The 20132-nt window shown below is 61.3% G+C and overlaps 3 protein-coding genes across 7 annotated transcripts; 2 read left to right on the forward strand and 1 right to left on the reverse strand.

Moving 5' to 3' along the window:
• The first annotated feature begins 1610 nt into the window (after positions 1-1610).
• LOC111139120 (SRSF protein kinase 3) lies at positions 1611-6300 on the forward strand. 3 transcript variants are annotated; one of them, XM_022491278.1, is made up of 16 exons: positions 1611-1675; positions 1765-1895; positions 2070-2178; positions 2311-2398; positions 2563-2650; positions 3031-3137; positions 3217-3382; positions 3484-3509; positions 4216-4345; positions 4452-4499; positions 4599-4691; positions 4806-4906; positions 5280-5387; positions 5456-5525; positions 5606-5698; positions 5840-6300. In XM_022491278.1, the coding sequence occupies exons 1-16, from the start codon at positions 1611-1613 to the stop codon at positions 6022-6024; spliced, it is 1608 nt and encodes a 535-aa protein (XP_022346986.1). In that variant the 3' UTR covers positions 6025-6300. The 3 variants fall into 3 exon arrangements, with proteins under 3 accessions (XP_022346986.1, XP_022346985.1, XP_022346984.1); XM_022491277.1 differs by having other exon boundaries at positions 4452-4691; XM_022491276.1 differs by having other exon boundaries at positions 4452-4691; positions 5456-5698; positions 5840-6018.
• A 38-nt stretch (positions 6301-6338) lies between these two features.
• On the reverse strand, positions 6339-15871 carry LOC111139143 (isocitrate dehydrogenase 3 (NAD(+)) gamma). Its single transcript, XM_022491297.1, has 13 exons — positions 15726-15871; positions 11637-11675; positions 11258-11269; positions 10931-11028; positions 10375-10487; positions 9056-9116; positions 8826-8958; positions 8554-8687; positions 8138-8240; positions 7902-8048; positions 6985-7079; positions 6842-6902; positions 6339-6538 (listed from the first exon to the last, which is right to left on the reverse strand). Exons 1-13 carry the CDS (start codon positions 15804-15806, stop codon positions 6437-6439), a joined length of 1179 nt encoding a protein of 392 aa, XP_022347005.1. The 5' UTR covers positions 15807-15871; the 3' UTR covers positions 6339-6436.
• Positions 15872-16001: 130 nt separating this feature from the next.
• On the forward strand, positions 16002-19980 carry LOC111139117 (signal sequence receptor subunit 4). Of its 3 annotated transcripts, none has more exons than XM_022491269.1 (6): positions 16002-16241; positions 18145-18263; positions 18976-19050; positions 19203-19292; positions 19564-19629; positions 19798-19980. In XM_022491269.1, the coding sequence occupies exons 1-6, from the start codon at positions 16175-16177 to the stop codon at positions 19900-19902; spliced, it is 522 nt and encodes a 173-aa protein (XP_022346977.1). In that variant the 5' UTR covers positions 16002-16174; the 3' UTR covers positions 19903-19980. The 3 variants fall into 3 exon arrangements, with proteins under 3 accessions (XP_022346977.1, XP_022346980.1, XP_022346979.1); XM_022491271.1 differs by having other exon boundaries at positions 16129-16241; positions 18148-18263; XM_022491272.1 differs by lacking the exon at positions 19203-19292.
• The last annotated feature ends 152 nt before the right edge of the window (positions 19981-20132 follow it).

The raw sequence follows: 20132 nt of genomic DNA on the forward strand, positions 1-20132 counted from the left end.
CCCACCTCCCCACTGTATTTATTTGCTTGCTGGAGAATCACATCTGGAAATAAAATAGAAAGACATCTTTTTAGAAAAAGCCCAGTCCCCAGCCCCTGCCTTTGCCTGCGCAGCGCTCCCTTGCTTGGCCCTCCCCTCAGCCCCAGGGCTATGACTTGTGCCTGAGGAAGAGGAGTCATCAGGCACTCCCAGGCCTTGCTCTCCCCTCTCCCATCTCCTCCCCCGGCCCACCCCCCTCCATGTATGCCCACCCCACCCTACCAATTCTTTCCTGGCCCAGGGCTGACAGAACCAAGCATCTCCTACCTTGGGCTAACCACAGTCACTGCCGAGGCCCCTCTGCTTCTGACTCCCTGACAGTCCCCAGCTGGCCTCCTATCTCCACACTGTGCCCTCCGTTCCCTCCTGGCCACAGCCAGAGTGCTCTTTCTAAAGAGAAAAGTGCCCCTCAGCCTTCATGGGACTCTCACACCAGTGCCGACGGGCACTGGGTAGGACCCTCAGCTGCCCAAGGCCTCCCCATCTCTCCCCCAACCCCAGCCACTCTGTGGCCCAAGAGGTCTCCGGTCCATCAGGCTATAGGCCTTGCACCAGCCACGCCCTGCGCCACCCCAGAAGCTCACCCACCCCTTTCTGGGGAGCCGAGTCTTCCTGGCCCCATGTTAGAGCTGTGGGCTTGTTGGGTCCCCGAGGACAGGGCCAGGGTGCCTGGTTCCCTGTGCCTCCCACAAGGAGGTGGAAGGGAGGCCGCATGGTGTCAGCGCTAGGGTCCTGAGCGGGCAGGTTCCCAGGCTTTGACACTGTCCAGGCACCTCTGTTGGGAGGAACCAGCTGCCTTCAGCTCATGTCCCTGACTCATTCATCCAGAATCCCCAGTGACAGCATGTTGAGGGAGAAGAGGGCTCCTGCCTGTCTAACGGGTCAATGAGCCGTGGGAGAAGTGGGAACCCCACTGAGAGGAGGCAGGGAATGAGGTACCCATGGGAATGGGAAGAGTCACCTCTGGAAAGGCTACCACAAGGGCCAAGCAAGAAGCCAGATATTGTTCCAAAAGTGTCACTGGTGCTGTAGGGCATATGCAGGGCGGGCCAGGGAGGGCTCCCCCTGAGGACCAGGTTTTCCACTGCCCCCCTCAGCCGACTCCAGCTCTGGAGTGTGGGGACTCGGCCTGGGAAGCACGTTGCTGAGACGTCCCCACTCAGTGGGCCCCCTCTGCCACCCCTGGGCCACAGGGGCTTAGCCTAGGGACTGGGTTGCTACATCCTCGAGTGGGTGTCCCCCTAGGGACCGTAGGGGGTCCCCCTTGGTGCGGGGCCTGAGCCTGGAGGCTGGGTTGTACTCGTCCCCACCATGGCCCCCTAGGCCAGCCCCTGGGCGGGGGCGGCTGGGGAGCGGCTGGGAGGCGGCTGGTCCTGGGGGCCAGGTTCTCCCCGGCCATGGTGGCCGCACCGCCTCCTCCCCGCCGCATACCTTGCCCACAGCCGAGCAGCTGGGAGGCTATTTATAAAGGCGGGTGAGATCAGCGGCCGAGGCTATAAATGCGCGGCCGCAGCCGGGCCCCACAGGAGCAGCCGCCTGGGGCGCGGGAGCTGCGGGACTGCGCAGCCGGGATGAGCGCCAGCGCTGGTGGCGGCGGCGGCGGCGGCGGCGGCGGGGACAGCGGCAGCAGCAGCAGGTAGGGCTCGGCCCGGGCGCCCGGGGCGGAGGGTGGTAGGGGGGGGATCGGCGCCTTGGCTGCTTGCCGACCGCTCACCCCACCCGCAGCTCACAGGCCTCCTGCGGGCCTGAGTCCTCGGGCTCCGAACTCGCCCCCGCCGCGCCGGCGCCGCGGATGTTGCAGGGGCTGCTGGGCTCCGATGACGAGGAGCAGGAGGACCCCAAGGACTACTGCAAGGGTGAGGCCTGGCCTTGGGCGGCAGGCCGCCGGACACAGGGCAGCCCGGGAGGAGGAGGGTGCTGAGGCCGGCCCACGTGGGCCAGGGAGCCGGCGGGGCTGGGCTCTTCCGGGCCACCCCCCTCAACCAGGCAGGCGCCACCGCCCACCCTGCCGTCCGGACTCCCTTCCCCAGGCGGCTACTACCCCGTGAAGATCGGGGACCTGTTCAATGGGCGGTACCACGTGGTGCGCAAGCTGGGCTGGGGCCACTTCTCCACAGTCTGGCTCTGCTGGGATATCCAGTAAGTGCCCCCCCCGCCCCCCGCTCAGGGCCCAGGGCCCGCTGGGAGCCTGCCTCTGGGCTTGGTTGGGGCCACCATGATGCCCCACGGATCCCGCCGGGGCGGCAGCCGACACAGGGCTTGGTGTCGCAGGCGCAAGCGCTTCGTGGCCCTGAAAGTGGTGAAGAGCGCGGGGCACTACACCGAGACGGCGGTGGATGAGATCAAGCTCCTGAAATGTGTGAGGCGCCGCCCTCCGGGCAGGGCGGAGCTCCCGCCGGGCAGGCTCCAGCTGGCGCCGGCCGGGAGGACCCGAAGCAGGCCAGGGAGGGAGAGAGGCGGGCGGGAGCGCCCCGGGGGTGCCGAAGGAGCAGCTTGGAGCCATTCAGGGACCCTTTGCTCCAGGTCCGAGACAGTGACCCCAGTGACCCCAAGAGAGAGACCATTGTCCAGCTCATCGATGACTTCCGGATCTCAGGGGTGAACGGAGTCCGTATCCTTCGTACGATGGACGGGTGGTGCAGCAGCAAGAGCGCCGGCTCCTGCTGTCCCTGCCACTAGGGCCTCCGTCCCCACGACCTGCACGAGGGGGGCTTGCGCCTCCCAGGGACACTAGTCTACAAAAGCCCGCCGCTTTGGGGCCCTGTGTTTATGTGGCTGGGGGGAGCGGGGGCTGGATGACCAGGCTGACACTGGTTACCCGTGGGGCCGCCGCCGCTGTGGTGTCCTCTCTCAGAGATGAGCACAGGAGGCAGCATCCCAACGGGCACACCTGAGAGGGACAGGGACACTGTGCTGACACCAGAGCCTCGGGTGGGTGGGGCCCACACCGCAACTGTGGACCTACCAGCCACCCTTCACTCCTGGCCTCAGATGTGTGCATGGTGCTGGAGGTCCTGGGCCACCAGCTCCTCAAGTGGATCATCAAGTCCAACTACCAGGGCCTGCCCGTGCCATGTGTGAAGAGCATCGTGAGGCAGGTGAGCGCCAAGGGCTCCACAGAGGCGGGGTGTGACGCCACCCGCCCGGCCGCTGAGGTGCGGGAGGGGCTCTCCCCAGGTGCTGCACGGCCTGGACTACCTGCACACCAAGTGCAAGATCATCCACACGGACATCAAGCCCGAGAACATCCTGCTGTGCGTGGGTGACGCCTACATCAGGCGCCTGGCCACGGAGGCCACGGAGTGGCAGCAGGCGGGGGCCCCGCCCCCATCCCGCTCCACAGGTAGCAGCAGCCCAGCATGGGCGAGGGGTGGGCTGTGGGCCTCCGCCCCTGCCTGAATCTCTGTTCCTTTCTCTCCCCCAACACCCCACCTGCCCCCCCAGTCAGCACTGCCCCCCAGGAGGTCTTGGTAAGTTGGGGTGCCCCTCTTTCCCTGGGCCTCATCTCCCCATCTCCTCAGAGCTCCCTCCTCGGCCTCTCTGGTCCTGCCGCCTCCCTACCTCCCTGTCCCCTCAGGGATGCAGGTGATGCGAGGGGTGGGTCACAGGCCCTGAACTGCCGCTGGGGGCTGCTGGGCTTGTCACTGCCTCGGTACAAAGACACGGTGTCAGCCAGAAAGGGCCCAGGCTGCCCCCAGGAGAGGCCAGCGCCCAGCCAGAGGGAGGTCCCTTGGCTCCTCCCCAAACTTGAGCTCTGGGGAGCAGAGTGGGGGCAGGGAGACAGGAGGCAGACGAAGGGCTAGTGCCAAGGGGTGGGCTGGAGTTGGGTGGCACCACGTGTGGTCATCCCAAGTAGTCCTGGGCGGGGGGACCTGGGGGGCTCAGTCGTTGGGCATCCATCTTCCGCTCGGATCATGACCCCCGGGTCCTGGGATGGAGCCCCACATCGGGCTGCCTGCTCGGGGGAAGCGTGCTTCTCCCTCTCCCCCTCCCTGCTCATGTTCCTGCTGTCTCTGTCAAATAAATAAATAAACCAAATCTTTAAAAACAAACAAAGTAGCTCTGGGACCTGGAAGCCTGGGCCCCTGTTAGGCAGGCAGGCCACAGGCAGAGGCTTGGGCTGCTCAAGGGACCCGCGGGGAGCGGGGGCCGGGGTGACCCTGGCTCTACTGGCAGACCGGTAAGCTGTCGAAAAACAAGAGGAAGAAGATGCGGCGCAAACGGAGGCAGCAGAAGCGGTTGCTGGAGGAGCGGCTGCGGGACCTGCAGAGGCTGGAGGCCTTGGAAGCGGCAGCCCAGTCGGAGGGTGAGCCGGCGGGGTTGGGGGGAAGCAGGAATCGCAGTCCCCCCACCCGGGGCAGGCAGGCCACGGGGACCGTCAGCTCACACAGTGCCTCTGCCCCTCTCTGCAGATGCAGGCTCGAGGCTAGAGGGGGGCAGCGGCTCCACCTCCTCTTCTGGCTGCCACCCCGGAGGGGCCAGGGCCAGCCCGTCCCCTGCCTCCTCCTCCCCTGCCGCAGGGGGAGAGCGCAGCCTCAGCCCAGGCTCCCAGACCTCAGGCTTCTCGGGCTCGCTTTTCTCGCCTGCCTCATGCTCCATCCTCTCAGGCTCCTCCAACCAGCGGGAGACCGGGGGCCTCCTGTCCCCCAGCAGTAAGTTGGGTAGGGCCTGCAGCCCGGCTCCGTGGGGGGGGGGGCAGGCAGCCGGCAGGCAGGGTAGTGGTGCCCGGCCGGCTCAGTCTCTCCCCACTTCTCTTCCTTCTCCAGCACCGTTTGGTGCCTCGAACCTCCTGGTGAATCCCCTAGAGCCCCAAAATGCAGACAAGATCAAGATCAAGATCGCAGACCTAGGCAACGCCTGCTGGGTGGTATGAGCTGGCCTAGAGAACAGAGCTGGGCACCCTGCTGTGAGGGCAGGGGCGCGGGCCAGCCCCCAAGGAGCCTGTTGCGGCCTGCAGTGCCACTCAGCTGAACCCAGGGTCTGCCTCGTGACGCAGACCCAGGACTGAGCCCAGACCAGCATCGGTCCCATCCAGTCGGCAGAACTGGACCCATGGCAAGGGGCGGGACCACTGGGAAGAGGCCGGTCCCTCTCGGGACCTCTGGGGACCCTGAGGCTCAGATCAAACCTCACTGAGCTCCCTGGGTACATGGCCCAGAGGCGGTAGGAGGTGGTGGGGGCCGGCAGGGGACAGGCCAGCTGTGGCCCCAGCTCCTCCCCAGGGCTGCCCTTGCCTCCAGCACAAGCACTTCACTGAGGACATCCAGACTCGCCAGTACCGGGCGGTGGAAGTGCTGATCGGAGCGGAGTACGGGCCCCCGGCCGACATCTGGAGCACAGCATGCATGGTACGCCCCAGCTGCTCCAGCCTTGGGCCGGCCCGCCGGCCGGCAGCCTCACCTTCTCCCCCTTCCAGGCCTTCGAGCTTGCCACCGGCGACTACCTATTTGAGCCTCACTCTGGAGAGGACTACAGTCGTGACGAGGGTAGGCAGAGGCCAGCCCTGGGCTCATCCTCGGGGCCTCCCGGCTGCCCAGCTGCCTCCCAGCCACCTCTCTGTCCACAGACCACATCGCCCACATTGTGGAGCTTCTGGGAGACATCCCCCCAGCCTTCGCCCTCTCGGGCCGCTACTCCCGGGAGTTCTTCAACCGGAGAGGTAGGGCCGAGCAGGCTCAGTCCACCTGGCTATAGGGGACAGGTCAGGGAGCACAGGCCCCTGAGCGGAGGGAGGACTACATCCCAGGGCCGGAGGCCTTCCTGGCAGAGCCTAACCTGCGGCCCGTGGACCCACCCCCAGGACAGCTGCGGCACATCCAAAACCTTAAGCACTGGGGCCTATACGAGGTGCTCATGGAGAAGTACGAGTGGCCCCTGGAGCAGGCCACACAGTTCAGCGCCTTCCTGCTGCCCATGATGGAGTACATCCCCGAGAAGCGGGCCAGTGCCGCCGACTGCCTCCAGCACCCTTGGCTCAACCCCTAGACCCCACGGGCACCATGTGCGGCTTGAGACAGGCCGGGATCACCCTCAAGCCCCTCCCAGTGCCTTCAGGGAAAGCGGGACACCTCCTGCCCCCCCCAACTGCCCTCCTCCCCTCTACTGGGCGTCAGCTTCCTCCCGGCCCCACGGCAGGGCAGAGAGATGCTGGAGCCAGGCCCATGGTTCAGAACTCATTCTGCCCCTAACCCTCTCCAAGGACCCCCAGTGGGAAGCGTGCGCATTTCTTTTCTTAATAAAGTGTGAACTCAAACGTCGGCATCCCGGAGTGACAGGAGCACACCAGCCACGGCCGAGAATGGGGACGGAAGCGGATTTATTCCGGGGCTGCCCACCAAACCAGCGAATGGGCTGGGAGCGGGAAGGGGGATGCGCAGAGGCGGTCCCGGGGGACGGCCTAGGCGTCCACGGTGCGGCCATTGATGATGCGGATGTGGCGGATGATGTCCTGGATGGCCTCCGATGTGGTGCCCTGCCCCCCAATGTCTGGGGTGTGCATCTGCGGGGCACATGCAAGCTGGCGCACATGCCAGGGGCCTGCCGACACGAGCCCTACCCTGCAGGCAGCCCAGGGCCGCCCATGGTCTCCCATAGCTTGCGGGGGCTAAACTGCCAGCGGGAGGGCGGCAGCGGTACCAGCTCCGGCCCAGAAAGCCCGACCTGCCCTGGTCCCACCCTCCTCTTGGGGGCAGCAGGAAGTGCCAGGCCCCCGCCTCCAGCCCCTCCGGGGGCACAGCGGCCCAACCCCCACCGGGGCCAGGGCTCGGGCGGAAGGCAGGGGAGGGGAGAAGAGGAGCCTCACGTTTTCGTTGTCCATGGACGCCAACACGGCCTTACGGATGGATGTGGCATAGGAATGGAGCCTAGAGAGGGAGAGCAGCTCTCAGGCCCTGCTTCCGAGGGCCTGGCCGGGCGCCGGTGGCCGGGCATCCAGAAGCTGCTTACTTGAGGTGGTCGAGCATCATGCAACTCGCCAGCAGCGTGGCTGTGGGGTTGGCGATGTTCTTGTTGGCAATGCTCTTGCCTGTGTTCCTTGTGGCCTAGAAGGGGCAAGACAAAGGCAGGGGAAGGTCCAAATGGAGGGTATGTGAGGCCATTGATATAACTCAGAGAGACGGAGAGTGGAGCAGTGGGGGCCAGCGGCTGGGGCTGGGGCCGGGAGTGCTTGCTCATGTGGCCGGGGTCCCCTCTTGGGGCACCAGAAATGCTCTGGAACTAAACAAAAGCAATGGTTCCACAGCACTGTGTGTGCGCCTAATACCCCTAAACCGCTCATTTTAAGTGGTATCATTGTTATGTAAATTTGCCTCACTTTTTAAAGAAAAGAACTAAAAACAGACACTAACCAATAGGTAACAAAATGTGGTCTCTCCATACGATGAAATACTATTCAGACATGAAAGGAACGAAACTCTGAGTTGTGCTACAGTGTGGGTGAACCTTAAAGATACCACACTGGGGTAAAAAAACAAAGAAATAAGAAACAGAGACAAAAACGAAACCCAACTCCGCCAAGCTAAAGCAGCTCATCATAAAAGCCCACACGGGGCGCCTGGGGGGCTCAGGTGGTGAAGCCTCAGCCTCCAGCCCCGCTCATGATCCCAGGGTCCTGGGATGGAGCCCCCCATTGTGCTAAGGGGGGGACAGAAGGAGGGGGAAGCAAAGTCCGTGCTGAGCATGGAGGGACGAGCAAGTATAGGGTTTTCTTTTGGGGGGGATGACAACACTCGGGAGTGAGACAGCGGTGACGGCTGCACAACTCTGACCTAAACCACGGAAGTCCTCCACCTTCAGGGACCTGATGGCATGCGCACTACACAGCACGGAGGGGCCGGGAGCCCTAGCCCACCGGGGCCACTCACCGTCTCAAACACAGCATACACGTGGCCATAGTTGGCCCCGGCCACAAGGCCAGGGCCCCCGACCAGTCCTGCGCAGACATTGTTGACAATGTTCCCGTAGAGATTGGGCATCACCATGACATCGAACTGCTGGGGTCGGGACACCAGCTACGGGACAAGGACACAGAAAGGAGCCTGAGCACCGGAAGCCCACAGCGCCTGAGGCAGGTGGCCGGGGAGCCCAGCAGGCTGGCTACCTGCATGGTGGTGTTGTCCACGATCATATTTTCAAAGGTGATCTGCGGATAGCGGGCTGCCACCTCCTTGCAGCACTGGAGGAAGAGCCCGTCGCCCAGTTTCCTAGGGGGAGCACAAGACACCAGTTTGGCCATTGTCATAGTCAGCTGGAGGAACAGGGCAGATGGCCACGGAAGCCGGGTCGTAGCCTCTAGCCGGCCCCCGTCTATAAGACAGCCGCAGTCCCCCTCCCCCGCCCCCAAAGCGTGCACTGTGGTAAACCCGCATCTGGGAAACAGGCAAGGGGGCGCAGCCCTGAGCACGGCCCCTCGGTGGGCGGCCGGGGTTGTGGGCCCCAAGTCCCTAAGAGCAGGCCCAAGGAGGGTGTTCGGTTCGGCCGTTTCACGGGCGGGAGCACAGCAGGGCTGGGGCATACATGATGTTGGCCTTGTGCACGGCTGTCACTTTCTTGCGCCCACTTTCCTGGGCCAGTTTGAAGGCGTATTCCGCGATGCGCAGGGACTTCGCCTTGGTGATGATCTTGAGGCTCTCCACCACTCCAGCCACACTCTGGGACAGGGACAGGGAGAAGAGACCCTCAGGCACAGGTTTTTCTTTGGGTCTGGTCTTCTTTACTGTAGACCCTGGCCAGGCTCATCATGGCCCCATGACCCAAGGGGACAAGAGGACAGTCTGGATCTCACCCACCTCATGTTCTAGGCTGCTGTACTCGCCCTCTGTGTTTTCCCGGACAATGAGGATATCTATGTCCCTGTGACGGGTCACCACTCCTGGCAGGCTCTTACAGTGGATGACATTGGCATAGAGGTCCAGGCTGGTGCTGGGGACACAGAGAGAAGAGGAGCTGGCCAATGCCGCCGCCGCTGCCGGCACACCCCACCTGCACGGAGCCCCGACGCCGTGCCCCGGCTGCTCACCGAAGGATGTTGTTTCGGGATTTGTGAGACGGAGGCAGGTTGTGATTGGTTTCGATGTTGCCTGCAAGACAGAAAGAAGACAGGCTGGAGAGGGGACCCCAGGCTCAGCTGTGCCACCATGTTCCCCTTCTTGAGCAAGGAAAACGCGTGCCGAAGGCGGCTCCGACCCGGGGAGAAGACGGCTTCCGGCAGCAGAAAGGCCTCACAGAGTGCCTGAGTGGCTGAGCGTAGCTTCCACTTTAAGCCCCGTGAGGGCGGGTGGGGTGGCGGGGGCGCACGTGCGTTTGGTTCCCTGACGGCTCCCGAGGACCTGCAACAGCACCTGGCGCGCAGCAGGCGCCTGACAGATACTGACTGATGGACGGACTGACTGAACGGACAAATGAATGAACAAGGGCTGGCAGCTGGCCAGGAGAGCTCGCCAGCCCCTGGGCAGGAAACGGCAAGATCAGGGGCTGTCTGGATAGAAAGTGACGACTCCTGCTTGCTAAGGGGCAGGCCAGCCAGGCTGGCGCCAGCAATGTGACCTTGGCCAGTGTCACTGTTGGGCCTCGCGTCGAGGTGCCACATGAGCCCTGGCTCGGGGGCAGGTGTGGGCCGCCTGGAAAAGACTATAGCTTGGCCTGGGCTGGACCCAGGGCAAAAAGAACAGGAACAGCAGGGGCCAGCAGTCACCGGGAAAAGGCAGTCCATCCAAGGGTGCCAAGTAGACCAGGCCTATCTCCGGGCCCACCGGGGCCATCACCCCTCCGAGTCACACCCTGCCCACACCGCCTTCGCCCAGTGCCTCAGGCACCTTGCAGCTGCCACGTCTGCTCCTCCTCTTGCCTGCCAGGGCCTGGGGCTCTAGCCGGGGTCAGCTCTGCTCACAGACAGTGGGTAATACAAAGAGTTAAAGAACGTGTACAAAACCAAGGCAAACTCGGGAAGGTCTAGAATTCCTTCCGTGACACCCACAGCTGTGCTGGCTGGAGCCAAGGCAGCAGGCGGAGGGCTAAAACTGTGACTCCTCCGTGACGTCTGGCTCATGAAAAAGGTTCTGAGGGTCAAAGCTGACCCCAGCAGAGAGGGCTGCCCCAGGAGAGAAGGGGGTGGGAGGAAGCCCTTTACTGAACAAGCTCCCACACAGCCTACTGCCACCAAGATCTCAGAATCGCAGCACACACAGGACCCCAGAAGCTTCTGTTCACTCTCTAAGCACAAGGGTCCTTCCTACCCAGAAAAGGCCTGAAGTCAGAGTTGGGTGGCCCCAGGGACAAGTGCCAGTTGGAAGGGAAAGGAATCGTGTACGGTGTCCCATTCTGGGCCCCCGAACGCACCCTTCAGGGCCACACGGTTCCGCCGGATGGCCATGATGGCATTGCGGACATCCTCCTCATCAGCATTGGAGCTCACGTGCACCTCTTCAAAGTCCACTGGCACACACGCATGCCTGCAGCAGAACTGGGTCAAAGTGGCTGGCCCCAGGCATCCCCCATGGAAGGGGTGCCTCTAGGGGCCTCTAGGGGCCTCTAGGAAGCCCGGCTGAACCACTGGGTGCAGAGGCCCCCCCACTGCTGCTGCCCACCCTGACTGACAGGAGACTGGGACCACCTGCGCCAACTAATGGGGCGGTGCTTAAACTCTCCAACAGTTAGCGGGACTGGCAGCACCTTCCCCACATCCAGGCCAGTCTGGCAGGATCCCAGGCACTGGGATGCAAAGCCTGGGCTTACAACCCTCCTGCCGCTGGCGCACTGGGTACTCAGGCAAAGCCCCAGCCAGCAGGCTTCTGGGCTTCCTGCCCCTCTTGGCACAGTTCTCAAGCCGCCCCCCCAGGGTGGGCCTGGGGAACCTCCCCTAGGGGTACAGGAGGTGGGCCGAGGGGCTGTGTACCTGAACACAGACTTGACGTGCAACATGAGCTCCGGCCCGATGCCGTCCCCCGGGATCATGGTGACTGTGTGCCGCCCACCATACTTAGCCGACGGGGGCTGGAAGGAGGGGAGAGTGCAAATGGGCTCGGTAGGCTGGCCAATCACAAGAGGCCAGCTCGGGGTACCTTACCGTATCACCCCATCCCACCCCACCCCAGACAGGGCTGCTCCTGGGGGCTCCTGATTCAGGAGCCCAGCAGCCGTCCCCACCCCTGCCTGGACTTGGGTCAATCCCAAAGCAACTAAAAGCCCCAAAACCTAATAGGTGGATGAGAAGAATACTCACAATTGTTTGTTGCTAGAGGGGAACAGGAAGGAAGAAGACACCCATCAGCCAAGGTTGGAGGAACAAGGTTGTGCCCAGGGAATGGGGCCTTATCCCTGGGGACAGCGTGCAGTACAGCTCGGGTAAGGAGCAGGGGAGGGCCATCTCTGGAGACCGTGCCGCAAAGGGCAGGACCCGAGGGGCCAGGGAACAAAGGCACAGCGCACACGCATCCACATATGCACAAACATACGCGCCTCTGCACACACACATGCTCATACATACATACACACGCACCTACAGGCTACACGTGCAGACAGGGGCATACACGTGCCGACAGAGCTGACACACGTGCAAGCACTCACAGACATGAGCACACGATGCTCGGGCAGGTACTTACTGAGATGCTCCTCCGGGGGGCCTCATGGGCACCAAGAACCTGGCAAAGAGAACCCAGATGCCAACGGCTGCTGTCCAGCCAATCCGGCAAAAGCCAGCTGAAGTCCTGGCAGGGGAGAGGGACCATCCCCACCATACCCGGACCGGTCCCACGTGTCATCCCCTCACAGCCACCGTATGCCACCACGTGGGGAGGAGCACACAGTGCGTGCCTCCACTCCCTGAGCACCAGCCAGTCAGAGCACCATGCGGAGCGGCCCCAAGCGCCACAGTCAGCGGCTGAAGAAACGTTCGTCTCCCTCCCCCCTCTTCGTTGTTTGATTCTTCCTTTTTTAAAAAGACTTTACTTATTTATTTGACAGACACGGATCACAAGTAGGCAGAGAGGCAGGCATTGAGGGGGGGGGGGAGCAGGCTCCCTGCTGAGCAGAGAGCCTGATGCGGGGCTCGATCCCAGGACTCCAAGATCATGACCCGAGCTGAAGGCAGGGGCTTAACCCACTAAGCCACCCAGGTGCCCCTGTTGTCTGATTCTTTTTCAGCCAATTATTCCTACTCTGAAATGTAACTTTTATAACTAACTTGCGATTATGTAAAAGTTTTGACACAGTGAACGTGGCACAACAGGCAACTCATCATAACAAACCACAGGGCCGTCAAAACAATCATTTTATTGTTTTCTAAATCTTTTTTCCTTATTGCAAAAGCAGCATACAATCCTAACACGGAGATCAGAAGAAAACGATAGCCCCCAGGTCCCTGCCCACCCAGAGGCAGTCACTGCTGGCATGGCGGGGAACGGCCCTCTGGAATCACAAGCCCAAAGCAAACGTGGCACGGAAAATCCAACCATTTTAAAAAGAGAAACAGGCACCGATCTCTTGGAAGGTTTTCATGAGGTATTGCAAAAGTGCCTTGTGGCCGGCACGGGAGATGAGTGTCCCCAACCCCGACTCAGAAACAGCCACATTTGGCCACACCAAAGCCACGTCTGACAGCTTCAGAGTAAAAGCTGTTCGAGCCAAAGGAGACCAGCGTTGAGAAGTGATCCATCCAGAGCCCCCACGCTATCCGGGAGGTAAAAGCCTGTGTCCGAGGCGCCACTGTAGTGGGGCTGCAGGTCTTCACACTTTCCTCCCTGCTACACCCCACCTGGAAACACACCCAGGTGTCCCTCAACCCAAAGAGGAAGGGATAGAGCCAAGGTCCTTTTTGTCCCTTGGAGATGCCCTGCCACTTGCCTACCGGGACGGTAGCAGAGTGCTCCAGCCAAGAGCACCGTCACCGTGACCGTTTGGCGAAGAGCCACACCTTTCTGCTAGAAGTCTAGACAGAGACTGACCACCCATTGGTGGTCTCCGTGGCTGGTACTCACGAGGTACCCGCCCGCACAAGCTCAGGCAGCACTGGTGTGCCGGTCACCTGCCCAAGCCAGGGGGCGGAGGGTGGGGAGGGCTGACCACTAGGACAAAAGGCTCCAGGTTTCAGCTCATCCTTGTGGCCCCTGGATCCATGGCAACAGGCCCACCCACTTGTGGCTTTCCTATTTTTCTTTCCGGCACTTGTCAGTATCTGGAGTCATCTTTTTTTTTTTTTTAAAGATTTTATTTATTTATTTGAGAGAGAGACAGTGAGAGAGAGCATGAGCAAGGAGAAGGTCAGAGGGAGAAGCAGACTCCCCATGGAGCTGTGAGCCTGATGCGGGACTCGATCCCAGGACTCTGGGATCATGACCTGAGCCGAAGGCAGTCGTCCAACCAACTGAGCCACCCAGGTGTCCCATCTGGAGTCATCTTATTTGTAGGTCCTTGGTACAACTTGTGGAAGGAGGCTTCCACTGGCCTTCTTCCAGGAAGCCTTCTGTGATGCCTTAAAGGCTGAACTGTGGGTCCCCCTGGGCTCCCAAAGCCCTACGTACTCCCTCCACCACCAACCACAAGCTCCTTAGGCTGCCCCTAGCAACGGCCTCGCTTCCTCTCCCACCCCAAACTCCTAAGAGTGGAAGCCTTGTCTGTCCAGCTCCGTACTGTCATCGCAAGACCCGGCAGGATCTCTGGTCCAGAGCTTGGACATAAGAAACATTTCCCGCATTAGTGAGCGCATCAGAAAATGGAGGAAGGGATGGTGGGTTTGGGGGCCAGGGAGGCCTCGGTCCAAATCCACCATCCACTATTTTTGGTAGCAAACAGCTCAAGCTTGCTAAGCTTCTTGTCCTCATGTAAAAAACCCATGGAATCGAGATACGCACTTTATGTGGCTGCTGGGAGGAGGAAGCAAACCATTTGGTCCCCAGCGAGGCACACCCACCCACACACCACCCCTGGTCCCACCAGCTCCTTACGCAAGTATTTGATACTGGGTAGACCCCTACAGCTCTGAGGAGTCATTCCTCCTGGGAGTCCACTGGCCCTAGGCAAGTACCTCGGCAGTGGTGGTGAGCCACCGCCTGCACTAGCTCTGTATCTGGGCACCCACCCCCAACCCCTCCCTCGGAACACATCATCACCTGAGCTAAACCTCTCCACCACCCGGTCCCTGTGCAAGAGGTTTCTTCAGGCTTTAGTCAAGGACCCAGAGAGCTCTCAAGATAGACTTACTTCCCTACCTTGCTCTGGACAGACACAGGCACGTTCTTCCTTCAGGGGGTTACAAGGGTTCTGCCTCACACCTAGGCTGCCCTGTGAAGCCACCCATCAAAGCCCAGTTTAAAGCAGGGTGGGATACACGCACAGGCCTACTGCTTATTCCTTAAGCAGGAGGGTAGACTGTCGGTCATCCTTTGATAGTACCACAGAAAGAAAGGAGTCCACAGTGGTATGTGTTCCTGCCAAAGGATTCCCATACTCCAAACCTTAGTGAGGCTTCTTTCATCAACGTGTTCTGTTAGATCAAGTGCCAATGGTGGCTGCATGTTTTCCCACAGGGACCAAAGATCTGGGGTTCATCTCTAAAGCTTCCCATACCCAGGACAACCAGTCTCAGGGCAAAGCACTGCCCAGCTACCAAATGTCCCCTGCGCCCATCCCCACCCCAACATGGACACGAGCATACACAGAAGAGGTTAGGGAGGAGACAAATGTCTTCATCGAGACCCCACGGGAGCCTAGCTGCCAGAGCTGCCGGGCCTCTGGAAAGCCCCTAATCAGCAAGCTTGGAGAAATGAGAATTTCATAAAGCTGCCACAGGGTAGACTTCCTGAGGAGTCAGAGGGCAGAAGCATATCAGATGCGTCTACAAGTAGTGTCAGCAAAGTCACAGGTTTCTGGAAGGTCAGGGTTGGCTAGATCCTTTGAGACAGAGGGGAAACTGGAGCCCAGAACAGGAGGGTGGCCATACTGTGGATCAGTCGGGAAAGCCAGGCCTGGAGGTCATACCTCTTGACTCCTAGAGCAAGTCCCGGCTCTCTAATGCTTCGGATGGCTTCCCATCAACCCAGGGACTAAATTATCCTCGCTTAAGTGTGTAAAGAAAGAGGAATGAGACCTGAATAACCAAGATCCTGAACGGAGAACTGAGAAAGCAAGGTCCCCACGGCCTCCCACCTCACCAGTCTCAGGAAATCAAGCACTGTCCCATTCCAGAAGGCTGCAAGGAAAAGGCATCTGGAGCTATAAAAACCTTTGGGGCTGGGGTGTGGTATCGGGGGTACTGGCGAACTGGTTCTCCAGCTCCACTGGGATAAGTGACAAAGCGGTCCGCCATAGAAAAACCCGAGGACGAATGGGGGCTGGGAACCAGAGTCCTAAGGCGGCAAGAACGAGGCGGGCCGGGACACGTGACCGCCTCAAAGGGCTCCCACAATGACACTAAGGAGGTGACACTCGGCCCGCTGCTGCCCACTCACCCCGCCTGTCCGGAGCTCCCCCCGCCCGCTCAAGATGCAGACCCCTGGTGAAGTCGGACAAGAGTCAACTTTAGCCAAGCCCTTCACTGACAGCGGAGGGAGCCAATCAACTCCGCCGCGTAGCCCACTCCCCGCCCCTCGCGGGGCCCACAGCCAATCGGGCTCCAAGACGCTCCGCAAGCCCGCTGTCTCCGGACCGGCCCAGCGAGCGCTGCGGCTGTCCTGCTGCCCACTGCCCCTTCTCACCTCCCAAGGACGGCAGAGGAGGGCCGGTCTGAGCACCGCCTTTGCAGCGCCACCGACGACCGCTGCCACCTTCAGCGCCATGACGGAAAGTGAGAGCAGCCGCACGCCCAGAAACGCAGACACCGCTCTCGCGAGAGTTAGGCAGGGTGTGAAGTGCCGGAAGCGGGCACGGACCCGGCAGTGCGCACGCGCACGGCCGCGCCGGTTCCCACGCCCTTTTCCGGCGCGGAGAGCGCCGCCGCCGCCGCCGCCGCCATCTTGATGGGGCGGCCACCTGGGCCACTGGTCTGGGGAGGGGACACGTCAGTGCCGCCAGCGACGTCACAGGCCCGCCCGGCCCGCCCGCCGGCGCCTGATTGGCTGCCACTGCTGCTTACGCGTCGCGCTTCCTCCTCTGCCCCTCGTGTTCAGGGGAGTCGCTCTCTTTTTCCCTCGGCAGAGAAGAGGCGATGGCGGCGCTGGCATCTTTCGGCGCCCTGGCGCTACTCCTGCTGTCCAGGCTCTCCTGCTGCTCAGGTAGCGGCCTGGCCGGAGCTCCTTTCTGGCGAGCCTCTCTCCCACGACTGGTGGTGCGTGGGGGGAGGAGGGGTGCGGGCGAAGCAGGGTTCTGGGCCTTCTTTCTCCGAGAGGCAGGTGGCCTCGGGGTGCGGCGGCCGAGGCCACCACGCGCTCCTGCACCACACACGTTTACCCAGCAGGCAGCCTGCTGGAAGAAATAGCCGAAGCTTTTCTCTGTCTACTCCCGCGAGGAAGATCCCCAGAGTCTGCCCTGTGCACCAGCTTCCCAGCTCCAGCAGGGAGAGTAACACCCGTCCCTGCTCCCCCTCCGGAGCTCCCAGGCCCAGAGGGCGAGGAAGGGGGTCGGACAAGAGCAAAACTGTGCAGCTCGGGGCGATAGGAGTGAGAAACTAGGCTGGTGGGAGAGCAGGCACCTGACCCGCTGAGGTGGGACCGAGCCTCCCCAGGTAGGGAGCTGTAAATGAACAGGGGAAGCAGCGTTGTGCCAGACAGAGGGACCATGAGCTCCGGAAAGTTAGACAGGAACAGAAGAAGAGCTGGGGGTGGGGGGGGTGGGGGAGTGAAAGGGGTTGAGAGCAGGGGAGGGCTTGGGTGCCAGGCCCGACTGTTCACCTTTTCCCTGAGGCCCTGGGGTATTCTTAAGGGGCTTTTCAGGAGAGCTGAACCACAGTCAGATAGTGAACATTCTTGAGAGATTCTCAACACCTGGTGGCAGGGTTGAGCTCAAACTGGAGTCCAGAAGTGTGTTTAGGAGGAGGTCCTTGCCAAAACCAGCGCTAGGCTTCGGGGGCCTGGAGTGGGTCCGGGATCCCGTCTATACATTCACTTTACCTGCCTTGCTCAGATCAGAGCCCCTGGTGCCTGGGGTGTTGCATCAGCCTAACTGGGTTTCTTGCCTACACCCTTTTCACCTGCCCTTTGGGAATTAGCCACAGTGTAGCCAGTGAGGTCTGGAAAGGACAAACCTGGCAGTAAAATCCTTTGGTGCTCCACAGGGTCCATAGGACAATGGCCAAGCTTAGTGGGACACAGATGTGGCTCCTGAGAACCAGCCCCCACTGATGTTCCCAGGCTGCTTCCTCCTGCTGCCCAGACCCAAAGCTTCTCTGTCTCAGTCTAACACATGGCTGTACCAGGACACATTCGGAGAGCAGTTGCCAAAGAACTTTCCCACCGGTAGCATCTGCTTGGCACCCTATGATTTCAGCAGCGCGCTTCCTATAATCTGTGGGAGTTAGGTCTTCAGCAGTGTGGAGGTGGCTGAGGCAGCATCCTTTCTGTCCAGGCAGCCCTGTTAAATGGGACAAGATGTGCCGATTTCCTTCCCTTGGGCAACACTGGGTCCAGTCTTGGCCTTCTGTCAGCTGTGGCTGGAGGCAGAGACCCCTTCATCTCAAGGCCTCATGAGTTGCAAGCAGTGCTATGCTTGGTGTCTGCAGAGAGTCCCTTCTGTCAACTGTCCAGGACAGCCCCAAATCATTGCATGGCTTCCCTGTCGCAGGTCCGGGCACACGTAGCAGTTGTGCAGTGAACTCATTCCGTTGCTGCTGCCCCTCCCCCCAATAAACACACACACACATGCTCTTTTTGTGTCTCTCCCTCCGTCCCTCTCCCCTGCTCTTCTTTTGCCTTCACATTTAGGTTCCACCTATACAAAGCCTTTCTATCCACCCCACCTCCCCAGCCTTCCTTCAAGGCCATCCCACCCTGCCTCCCCTTACCGCTGTATTTCTGACTAAGCATTTGGATCCGTCTCCCACCTCCCCACCTGACAGGTTGCAAAGTGCCCTTTGTGTCAACTGACAAGGTCTGGGAAGTGGGTCTGGGTGGCCCCTTCTGGCCCCTAGCCCAGCACACACAAGTTAGGCTTCACGTAGACCTGTCTACCTCCTCCCCACAGCAGAGGCCTGCGTGGAGCCCCAGATCACCCCTTCCTACTACACCACCTCGGATGCTGTCATTTCCACTGAGACTGTTTTCATCGTGGAGATCTCCCTGACGTGCAAGAACAGGGTCCAGGTGAGGCAGCGGGGGTTCAGCCAGGAAGTGCTGGGGCAGGAAGTAGGCAGCGAGCCTGGGGCCTGGGGCAACCGTTCCTCACTGGCAGTTAATGGGGTCAGAGCCACGCACCCACGCAGGCGGAGGGAGAGTGAGGATTCCGACTTACGGGTGTAGGAGAGAGAGGTCAGGGTACAGCCAGGCCAAACCGCTTAAAGCATTTTCTCAGTCTGCTCTGCCTAGGTGTGAAACCATGAGCAGACGTCTTGCTGTGCCTGGTAAGAGCGTATACCGAAGTGAGAAACAGCAGGGCTGTAGCCCCTGGACTCCTGTGTCCCTTCTCTGGTTGTTGTCTGCCATGGTGTGGCCTTTCTGGTCTGAGTGCAACACTCCTTGGGCGGCTCATTGGACAACCCTGGACCCCAGTGCCCGCTTCTGGGCTCAGAGACATAATGACTACACTTGAGTCAGCCTGCCTCTGTCCACAGTTAACAAGCTTGCTGTGGGTTAGGGAGGCTAGGCCACAGGGGAGATGTGCCTCCCCCGACACGCGGAGACGCGCAGAGAGGCAGTGACCGCATCAATGGGTTAGGGTTAGGGTTGGCTTCATGGCATGGCCCTGGTTCTCCCGTCGTGCCCCCTGCAGACACACCACAGTCCCTGTGGGCAGCACAGTGGGGCTTCTGCTGGCCGCCAGAGTGGGGAAGGTGACTGTCTTTGTCCCCTCTCCCAGAACATGGCTCTTTACGCTGATGTCAGTGGAAAGCAGTTTCCTGTCACCCGGGGCCAGGACGTGGGGCGCTATCAGGTAAGGGACAGTGCGGTTGCCGTTTGAGTGGAGGCCACCTGCTCACTAGGACTCTGAAGCCCTGGGGGCGGCCCAGTGGAGGAGGTGCCGTGGCGCGGCCGGCTGGTGGCGGCACTGTCAGCTCCAGCCAGGGCCGAACGTCCCCAACCCAGGTGTCCTGGAGCGTAGACCACAAGAGCGCCCGCGCAGGCACCTACGAGGTCAGATTCTTTGATGAGGAGTCCTACAGCCTCCTGAGGAAGGTGAGGGTCGGTCTCCTGCAGCCCTGCCCGGGCCTCCGGGAGGGAGGGCGCGCCCCCCTTCACAGCTGCCTCCGCCCTGCAGCCCCCCCTCACCGCGACTCCAGGCCAATAGGGACCTCGAGTTCTGGGAGCAAAACGGCCTGGTGGGCATGTCCTGTGTTCCTCTCTCGCCTGGTTCTCCTCTTCCACGACCCAGGCCAGAGTTCCTGCCTGCCCAACCCCCTCCCCGCCCTACCTGGCAGCACCCGTCACCCCAGCCTCCCCTTTGCAGGCTCAGAGAAATAATGAGGATATTTCCATCATCCCGCCCCTGTTCACAGTCCGCGTGGACCACCGGGTGAGTGCACTGAAGACCCCGCCCCGGCTCAGCAAGCCTCGCCCTTTCTGAAGGATGGGATTAAGCCACAGTTGGCCAGTGCCTTTGCGCGCTGGAGGGAGAGTGACCAGGGCTGGCTGGCTTCCCGCCGGCTCTCCCCTGACCTGATTTTGGTCTCCTTTCTTGCAGGGCACCTGGAACGGGCCCTGGGTATCTACCGAGGTGTTGGCTGCTGCCATCGGCCTGGTGATCTACTACCTGGCGTTCAGTGCCAAGAGTCACATCCAGGCCTGAAGGCTGCACCCGGGGGCTGTGGCTACTTTCAATAAACAGCTGCTGGCTCTGACCGGCATTCAGGATGTGGGCTCCTGACTCACACTGTCATGTCTTCTGTGCACGGGCAGAGCCGGGCAGCCGGCGCCCGTACCCACGCTGACAGTGTAGGATTAGTGTTTGCTCCACACTCTGCCATCGCAGGTTCTCCTTCCTTGGCCCCCAGTTCAGCCTTCACTGCCTGCTCCCCC

Source organism: Enhydra lutris, unplaced genomic scaffold (genome assembly GCF_002288905.1).
Source record: "Enhydra lutris kenyoni isolate GAN:26980312 unplaced genomic scaffold, ASM228890v2 scaffoldscaffold96, whole genome shotgun sequence".
NCBI lineage: Eukaryota > Metazoa > Chordata > Mammalia > Carnivora > Mustelidae > Enhydra > Enhydra lutris.